The sequence below is a fragment of the Microtus ochrogaster genome, linkage group LG1 (assembly GCF_000317375.1).
Source record: "Microtus ochrogaster isolate Prairie Vole_2 linkage group LG1, MicOch1.0, whole genome shotgun sequence".
Taxonomy (NCBI): domain Eukaryota; kingdom Metazoa; phylum Chordata; class Mammalia; order Rodentia; family Cricetidae; genus Microtus; species Microtus ochrogaster.
This window is the reverse complement of record NC_022027.1, coordinates 4,020,250-4,030,021: the sequence shown is the minus strand read 5'-3', so window position 1 is coordinate 4,030,021 and position 9,772 is coordinate 4,020,250. Positions and strand designations below refer to the sequence as shown.

Here is a 9,772-nt window from a genome sequence, read left to right as displayed (position 1 = left end):
CTTTTTTTTTTTTTTTTGAGACAGAGTCTACATATCCCTGGCTGTCCCGGAACTTGCTCTGTAGACCAGGCTGGCCTCAAACTCACAGAGATCTGCCTGCCTCTGGCTAGTGTCACTGGCCTGCAGACTGCTCTTCAGAACTGACAGGGCGTGAGGCATGGAGCCACAGGCCCAGTTCCCTGCCCATGGCTCCAACACCTCTGCAGCAATTAAAGGCATGAGCCACTATGCAGGGCTGACACGGGGCCTCTGGACACTAGATGGGTTCACTGCCTGTCTTCCCTCAAGTCCCTGGGAGAGAGTGAGGACACCAGTGTCAGCTTCTGTCCCAGAACCATCAATAAATGTCTTAAGCCTTAGTGAGCATGTTTGCTCATCAGAGGTAGGATGCACGCACCATGCTAACAGGAATGGCCAAGGGTACAGTGCCAGCATCTGTAGGGTATGGCAGTCTGCATGGTACCCATGGCTGGGATCTTTTCTGCTACCAGGCCGCCAGGTGGGATGTGGCTGGCACTTTGTCATTTAAGCACCAACCTGAGGAAGCCAAGACTTATGCTCCAGATGGTAGAATAGAAGGCAACCAAGGAATGACCAGTCGGCTGACTGCACCGCAGGGCTGACAGCACCGCAACACCAGGGCTGGAGGACTCGTGCTCCTCTGGGCTCTGCGGACAGGGTGGACAGTTTGTACCAGTGCTGACATCAGCGACTGCTCTGGGCTCTTCACGGAATCTCAGGAGCAGAGCTGGGGGCCTGCTCACCCACAGCAATGCTGGCATGGCATTAGGTGAGCTTATCGATGCTGCGAGTCCAGGAAAGTGGCGTGTGGATGAGACCGAGGATCCCTGGTCATAGGCCCTACCATGTGGTCACCCACACGCAGGGCTGGCAACAGACGGCTTCCCCTCCAAGCGGCCCTGAAGGCAGGAGTTCAAAATGCCTTCTGCTGAACACTGCCAAAGCCTGGGTACCTTCTGGCCTTGGCCAGAAGCACAAACCCACCCTGTGAGCTGCCCCATTGGGCAGTCATGGATACCCCGGCTGAAGGAAGACGCCAAGCCATGGGCTCTGCTTTTTGAGGAGGTGTATTTTAAATAGCTTTCCAGATAACACACATTTCCCTTTAAAAAAAAAAAAAGTCTGCTGGAGCAGTTTGTTCCTGGGTCTGCTGGTCACCCTTGTGGTCCCGAGGTCGGTGCTGGCCGGTGCTGGGCCCGGCCTCCCAGGGCATGTGGTGGGCTGGGCCTGGCGACAGTCCTGCCGACTCTCCACAGATCATGCATGGCCGCACGTGGCTCAAATGTCCATTTATTTCGAAGTAGTAATAATTTAAAATCATAAAAACCCTTCTGCCGTTGAACATTTGGAGGGTGAGGTTAAAGACGGACTGAAGGCGCCTGCTGGGGACATGGGGCCCACGTGCGTGCCTCCAAACAGGAGCGGCACGGCCAAGTCCACGCCCGTCGCAGCCTGGGGCCCGCCAGGTGCTGCTGGCCACCACGGGGCAGCACCTCTAGTCCATGGTCATGGCGGTGCTAGGGCACCTGGGGCGGGTGGGATGACCGAGCCCCGGGGGTGGGTGGCCAGGTGGGACTCAGGAGTTGCTTGTGGCGTTCTCGTTGCTGGGCGAGCTGGACGAGGATGAGGACGAGGATGACGAGAAGCCCACCCCAGTCAGGCCTGGGGGATTGGTGGCTGTGTTCTGTCCAGTGAGGCTCTTGCGGCAGACTGGGCAGCTGTCGTGCTTGAGAGGACAAAGGAGGAAGGAGTTAAGAAGAGGAGGAGCAGGGCCTGGGGTCAGGGCCAAGGTTAACATCAGGTTCATGATCAGTCTGGCTCACAATCAGAGTCTGTGTTAGGGACAAAGTCAGGGCCAGGGAAGGTAGCAGACAGGCACAGCAACAAAGTCAGGGTCAGCACCGAAAGCAATGCTTACTGCTTGCGCATACTCTACCCACGAACTGTTTCTGGATCTGGGTGGGGCACAGTAAAGCCAGGGCTAGCATGAAGTCAGCCTTAGGGTCACAGCGGGAGGCAGGCTCAGAAGGAAGTGCAGCGAGAAGGCTATGGCTAGTGTTAGGGCTGCAGTCAGGATGAGCACAGGGTTCTGGTTGGCAGGCAAGCAGACTAGGGTTAAGGTCAGAGCTGTGTCTGGTTTTGTGGGCCGCCTCAGAGTGTAGGGCAGTCACCTGCTCTAGCCAGGGCACAATGCAGCTGTCATGGAACAGGTGGTTGCAGGGCAGCTGCCGCACGACCTCGCCCAGTGCGTAATCGTCTTTGCACACGGGGCACTCCAGCCCTGAGCCTGCAGAGGAAGCAGGTCGGTGAGAGGCATGCTGTGGCAGGGGAGGTACCCAGGGATTCTGGCCACCATCCTGTGAGCATACCCACGTGTTCCTCTGTGACGGGGACTGTGGGGAGGGCCTGAATCTTCTCCTTGTCTGCGGGTGGGGGGCCCGTGTTCTCAAATTGATTGAGGAGCTGAAAGACAAGAAGTAGTGACCTGAGGCGGGCAGGGTTCCCAACAGGGCAGTAGGGGGTGGGGATTGAGGAGTCTCCACCTGCCCAGCTCTGCAAGGCTGCAAACCAGCAGGACACACCAGGCCCTTAAACCTCAGAGCTGTCTGAGGGATACAGGCTTAGTACAGGCCACTGTCCTTCCTAGGACAGCAGGTATCCTTCAAGAGAGGGGAGAAAGGGACCACGGTCACTGAGTTGACACCAGAGGGCGGGATGCAGGGGCATCTGGTACTACAGAGCCTGCACCCATGTGCCTCACCAGGCTGGCCGGCCAACTTCCTGACCCCCCAGATTCTGAGTGTGGCCGGTTGTACCTGTGTGATGATGGTGTCCAGGCCGTTGGCCCCCCAGGCGTAGTCCATTGGGTTCGAGTGCAGGACGCCCCTGGGGGGGAGAGGCCGGGTCAGGGGGCGCAGGGTGTGAGAGGCCAGGCACCCGTCCCCTACTCACCAGGGACCAAGGCCCAGGCTGGGTACAGCGGCCGGGGAGATGATACCATTCACAAGTTGCTGGATGATCCTGTGGGAGAGATGGTGTCACAGGGGCTCACAACAGTCAGCACCACCACCTCACGAGACAGAGCAGCCAGTCTTGGACTGCATGGTCTTTCTGTCTCCACCACTCAAGTACTGGGATGACAGGTAAGCACCCTCCTACCCAATGGCAGGGAGTCAATGGTGCAAACCGTTTTATAGGCACTCCTGATAGCCAGCAGCCATGGGGCATGGCCCCCAGGACCTGGACCCCAGCCTACTCCTCTTCCACAGGGGATTGGGGATGCACTACTCAGGTCCTGTGGGTGACCCAGACTCCCTGGGTCCTGTCTAAGGAGAGAGGTGACCAGATAACTTCCTTACACAAGCCTGGAGACTCAGGTCAGTGGAGTGTGCTTGCCTCCCATGTTTCTAGGCCCCACTGTGGTCGTGAGGCCCTCACCAGCTACCCCATCCACTCACCCTTCCAGCGTGGGGACACCTTCATGCCGGCCAGTGGCCCGCCGGGCAGTAAGGCGAGCCCGGGGCTGCCGGGCTCCGTACCGATGTCGAGACTGGTGCTCTCTCTCCCGTCGGCTCTCGGGGTCCCTGCCATCATCGGCCTGTGCCCCAGGAGGAAACGTGGGAATCTCAAAGCTATCATCGAAGATGCCGAAAGCAAACTGGCTGTACCCCTGCGGCAGCGTGAACAGGTGCTGGTCCACACTCTGCGGGGAAGATGCAGTGAGGCCGCCATACACCGCGACAGCGAAGGGGGAGGAATGGGAGACAACTGTCAGGGCTAGGAAGAGCACCATCAAGTATGGGACTAGGGATCCTGACTCACCTCAAATGGCTGCCGGTTCTGGTCGGTGGAGGCTGTGGAGGGGGCAGAGCCATTTTCTGTGTTCCTGGGGAGAGAGAGCCTGTCAACTGCAGCTCAAGTCTCTCCTAGGTCCTCAGGTCAGAGAACGCCAAAGTTATGGTAGCCCCCCCAGCCCTGATCACTACCTGGTCTCTTCTGGAAGCTCCTCAATGAAGCCAGACTCGCACCTTGGGCAGATGTAATCCTGCGGGGAAGGCAGGGGTCAGTATGGCTATCCATCCGAAGCCACACATGGCAGCTCTGGCTAGCCCATGCCTGAGGGGCATAGGCTACAAGGACAGCTGCCCCTCCCACAGCCTTAGCAACTCTAGCACCCTGCTAGGTCTCCAAGTCTGGATTCCTCCAGTGACCTCCCAATCCTGGTGAATAGCAGACACAGTGTACATTCCACAAGGACAGGGCCTACAGTTCCTTCTTCAGACACACAAGGGTGGACATGGACTCATATAGGCCCAGCAGGAGGAAAATCTTCCCTGAGACCAACTGCAAGCCGCATTTGTGGTTCTGGTGCCAGAACCCATGGACCCAGAGGCTGAGTCACCTCTGGGACACCACCACACAGGGGAGGTCCCAACAAGTGCGGAGCGTGCTTCCCAAGGCCACGGCTGGCGAGTGCTAAGGCGGTGGTGCAGGCGGGCAGCCAAGACCATGGGCCTCGCATTGACAGAATGGATCCCAGACAAGCACGGCCCCAGGCCTGACCACTGGGCTTCACACAACACATCCCACACTACGTCCTGCCCCAGCCAAAAGCAGCTTGCAAGCTGTTAGACAAGAGTAGAGCGGGCAGGGAGGGTGACACACCTCCACAGAGGGACGCACCGCCACGAACATGTGAAGGAGTGACGCCAGCCAGCACGACTCAGCTGACCTGAGACAGTCAGCAGACCCAGGGCAGCCTCATCAGAGCTGGGTGGCCAAAGTCTGACCACTCCTCTCCTGACACAGTACAGCATCAGGTCTGATGGCCTCTGCTCGACTGCCATGCCCAGCCACCCCTCACAGGCTCAGAGGAGGGACAGTTAGGGTGGGCTTGTATCCACTGCCAATATCTGTCTCTTAGGTAGGTACCCGCTCACCCCTCACAGCAGCTGGTGCCAGGGGGACCCAGCAGAAGTCATTCTGCCTTGCCTGGTTCTGATACTCTGCTCTTGACAACCTGCCCAGAGAAGATCCCCAATAGAGAGCTGAGGCTATAGGATAGCCACAGAACATGGGGTGCCCTATGCTCAGGTGACACATTCTGAAGGACCACTCTGAGTGCCACAGGGAAGGCAGGGGACCGAATCCAAGCATCTCTGGCTAGTGTCACTGGCCTGCAGACTGCTCTTCAGAACTGACAGGGCGTGAGGCATGGAGCCACAGGCCCAGTTCCCTGCCCATGGCTCCTAGTGTAGAAGCATCATCCTTGGGCACATGTGTGTCTCACATCCCCAGAAGACGCAGCCAGCCACTACCTGTCTCACAAGCCCATGCAGCACCTTACCCGGTGCATGGCCATGCTGTCTCCCACCACACCCACCGTGCCTGGGGCTCTGTCTGTAGGAGTGGTTCTGCCCAGAACCCAGGCAGGGCTCCACGTCATGTAGCAGGCACTGGTCCCCTCGTCTACTTTCTTTGACCCATGAGGCTGTGAGCAGGTAAAATGAGGAGCCGGGCTGCAGGTGTCTGTACACGGAAAGTCCATGTCTGCACCTGTACGTCACATGGCCTCCACCAACACACCCTGAAGAGGATCAAGTCTGGGCACGCACTGCCCACAGCCCCTGGCTCTAGCCAACTCATCTGCTCCCTACTGATACGTTCCCAACCAAGCAAACTATCCATCACAGCCCCACGGGCACCAACAGACAAACTGCCCATCAGAGCAGCAGTTCTCAATCTGTGGGTCGGGATAACCCCTGGGAGCTGAGGCGGCCCTTTCTTAGGGTATATCAGACACTGAGTGTTAGAGATTTGGATTACAATTCCTAACAATAGCAAACAGTCATGAGGAAGCAATGAAAATAATTTTATGGTTGGGGTTACTACACATGAGGAACTGTAGTAAAGGGTCACAGCGTCAGGAAGGCTGAGGGTCTCTGTATTGGAGACCGGGGTACTGCTCACTTGTCTGGAGTGGGCAGCACACTGGACAGCTGATGGCACAGGGCAGCCCAGGGTCTGTGAAGGTGCCATCGCTGGAAGTGGGAGTCTACAGCAACCAACTTAGGTGTCTAGCTGTGAATAGGACAGGTCCTCTCCTGGGTGGCCTACCCTGGAACGTAGACCTGCCCCAGCTCCCTTTACCATGCTAGCTGCTCGTATAAAAACCACCCATGCCACTGTCTAAGCACTTGTCACTCCCTGGCTGCCCTCAAACCCTGTAAGAACAAAGACCATGCTAGGTCACTGGGACTTACAGGAGGGCCCTTGACAGGCACAGTGGCATTAGAGGTCAGGGCTCCCCGTGTCAAAGTCACGGGGCCATCACGGGGCCAGCACCTGGAACTGTGCTGGCCCCAGTAAGAAGAAGCGATGGCAAGGTGTGCACCTGGGTCAGGCCATCTCCTAGCAAAGAGACCCGAGACCCACGCTTCAGTGCCCAGAATTGACAAGGATGGTGATGAGACTGCACAGCCCCCAGTCCAGGCTCATCCTTGATACTGAGAACAGGAAAGGTCCAGGCAGAGCTGGGGGGGGGCAGGGATGAAGCTCAGCAGACAGAGAAGCAGAAATCACAATCAGGGAGACGCCCACTGTAGACACCACTCTCCCTTCAGCCTGCTTTGCTCTGTTGTTGTTTTGCTTTGTTTTCTTTTTTCTAGACAGGGTTTCCTGGTGTCACCCTAGCTGTCCTGGAATCCTTTATGTAGAACAGGCTGGCTCGAACTCCACTTGCCCCTCCTTAGTGCTAGGATTAAAAGCATGAGCCACCTAGCCTGGTCAAACTGAATTCTGAAGAAAGCCACTGTCACTACCCAGAGGGGCAGTGTGCAGGGAGACACGAAGAAACTGCACCAACTCTCACTTCACCCGGAATGCCTATGCATGGTCCAGATACCACTCCACCACCTTTGCAATGGCAGTGTGACTTACACCAGACCAGGTGCCCCTTCAAAGGGCCCACCCAAGCTTCCTTTTCTCAAAAAGCAGGAGCTGACTCCATGACTGGCCTGGGAAGGTGGCGGCAGGCCTCAAGTACTGGAAGATGAACCCTCCAGAGGGCGAGCCTCAAACCTAGGGATGAGACAAGGAATGATGGGGGTAGGGGGTGTTGGGAGGATGCTGCAGACCTGGTTGATACCAGACACAGAACTAGTCAATCACTCTCAACAGGCTTCCAAGAACCCTGGGAGGCACCTGGCCAAAACTATCTTGAACTGGATGCAGGAGGCCCCAAGATACCCAAGCAGGGTCCTCGGGGTACACATGCCCAAAGCCACCTTGAAGAACCAGGAGGCTTTGGGGATACTCTACTGGGGTCCTAGGGATACATCTACCCAAAGCCACCAGGTAGCAGCAGGAGGCTTGGGGACACCCGGGTGGGGCCCTGGGGGTGCAGCTGGCCAAAGCCACATTGAAGCAGTAGCACAAAGCCTGTAATAACCAGGTGGGGTGTCGGTGCGACCCAGACCCCCCAGACTGCGGCGTCGGATTTGTAGCTCCTCTGGGCGCAGCTGCGAGGCCCGGGGTAGCGCTCGAGGCCGCGCTGCGCGTCCCCGCGTCCTGGCCACGCGCTCGGCGACCGTCCCCGGCGCGGAGCTCAGCTTCCCGATCCCCGCCGAGTCCGACCAACGCCACACGTCCCCCCGAGGGACCCCTGCCGCAGCCCTGGGTCCTCGGCAGTGCCCGCCACGCTGCTCGCACACCGCCGGGTCTCGGCTTCCCCTCTAGCCCGCCTCGCGCGCACAGCCCCGCCGCCCTCCCGTCCGGACCTCACCGGCAGGCGAGGCACGATCTCCACCGAACAGCAGTGGCAGAAGTACCGTCCGGGCTGCGGCGATGCCTCGGCCATGGCCACCGCCGCCTCCGCGTCGCCCGCCCCCCGCGCGGCGCCCGCCGCCGGCCGTTTGCTGCTCCTTCGCCGGCCGACGCGCCCGCGCACGCTCACGCATAGCACGCACGGCACGCACGTCCAGGCGTGGGGCTCGTGGAGGGACGCGGGCGACGCTCTGTAGAGGGGGGTGGTGGCAGACTCGTGGAGGACGGTGGCCGCACTAGAACAAACTAGCTACGTCCGGAAGTAGGGGACCCGAGCCGGGCGAGAGGGGCGGAGCCTCCCGACCAGGCGGCGGAGCCTAGTCTCCTTAGCAACCGGGGCGGAGTTGGGCAGTAACGGGACTGCAGAGCATCTTGGGGGCGGGGCCTATCCGGAGTGGGGCGGAGCCGAGAGGCCTCGGCAACGGGAGTAGGGGCGGAGTCATGCTTGGAGAGCTCGGAAATTCCGGAACGGCGCGAAGGCGGGTCTCTTTGACAACAACTTTCGTAGGTGAAGCGAGGCTTTGGATGCAGGGAGAAGTCAGGGATGAGGGACAAGAGAGCGGAGGAGTTACTTGAGGAGGAGACGCTTCTTGGTAACCTGGGTGGGGCGGGGCCTCGTGGAAGCCGCCGAGAGCAAGGGGCTGCCCGCTGTCTCCGTGGCAACGTGGGATACAGTTGTAACCTGTAAGCAACTGGACTGAGCCTGTGCAGGGCGGGGCCAGGGTTCCCTGGTAAGGAGGATCGGAGACCGGACCAATCGTGGAAACAGCCTAGGAGCTGGGAGTGGAGCCAAAGCTTCAAGCTTCCGGAATCATCTCCTTGGGTACTCGGCTAGCAAGCTAGGCCGGTTGGAGTCGGGCTTAGGAGCTCGGGGCGTGGTCGGCGTCGGGCAGGGCCGTCTCCTTGGCAACCGGGCTGGGAGGTTGAGGCGGAGCCTGAAAGCGGGTGACTAGCTCGGGAGAGGGGCTGTAGTCAAAAGGGTTGAGTTTCTGTGGCAACCAGGATTGGATGGAGAGCCCTAGGAAAGCCAGGTACAGCCGCGAGAAGCCGAGTCGCTTGGGGGCGGGGCTTAGTCGCCTTGGCAACCGCTCTCCCCTGGAGGAGGCTGATGGGCGGGGCCTAGGAGGCGGGGCCTAGGAGGCTGCTCCTCTTCCCGACCTGCCAAGCCCTCTTTTCCTTCCGTCCTTACCCCTTCTTCTGATCCACCAGGCAAGCACGGAGGCGACTCCGGGCATTTATTCGCACTGTCTGTGTCTCTCCAAGTGCACAGTCCCCCAGAATTCCCAGTGCGTTCTTCTTTCTCATGTCCAAGTCTCAGCTCCAATGTCGCCTTCTCTCGTGGTCTCCACAGCCCTCCTCCATATAATTATGTGCACCTGATAAACTGACAACGCCAGGCAGAAAGGAGTATTATGTCTGGGTGGTGCACACAGGCGTCCCACAAACAATCAAGATATAGATGCGAATGAACCTATTCTCTGGTCAAAGGAAGAACCTCTAACTTGAAGGCAGCCCGTCTGTCTGTGGGACCCTTGAAGAGAGGATGAAACCTGCGTCATCTTTTAGGGTAGGCCAAGAATATTCCTGAAGCTAGTTCCTGTGTTTATTTTCTTATTCACTCAGCATTCATCAAGCATCTACGAAATGCATACAAACACCCCAACCCCGTGAGGTTAGGGGAAGGAACGTGAGGTTGGGGGGAGGAATAGGGTTCCAGACCGACCTTGGATGTGTATAACGGCACAAGAAGGGCTTCCTGAGAGCCAGGAGGGTGCGTTGGAACCATAGTTTTGAGGAAAGGATAGGAGTTGCATGGAGTTGGGATTCTTTCCAGTCTTTTTTTTTTTTTTTGGTTTTTCGAGACAGGGTTTCTCTGTGGTTTTGGAGCCTGTCCTGGAACTAGCTCTTGTAGACCAGGCTGGTCTCG

At 58.4% G+C, this 9,772-nt stretch overlaps 1 protein-coding gene across 1 annotated transcript; it reads right to left on the bottom strand.

Moving 5' to 3' along the window:
* Positions 1 to 1,597: 1,597 nt before the first annotated feature.
* On the bottom strand, positions 1,598 to 7,974 carry Rnf126 (ring finger protein 126). Its single transcript, XM_005359107.2, has 9 exons — positions 7,805 to 7,974; positions 4,008 to 4,066; positions 3,844 to 3,907; positions 3,480 to 3,724; positions 2,974 to 3,042; positions 2,838 to 2,907; positions 2,391 to 2,484; positions 2,193 to 2,308; positions 1,598 to 1,747 (listed from the first exon to the last, which is right to left on the bottom strand). The coding sequence occupies exons 1-9, from the start codon at positions 7,877 to 7,879 to the stop codon at positions 1,598 to 1,600; spliced, it is 942 nt and encodes a 313-aa protein (XP_005359164.1). The 5' UTR covers positions 7,880 to 7,974.
* Between the last annotated feature and the right edge of the window lie 1,798 nt (positions 7,975 to 9,772).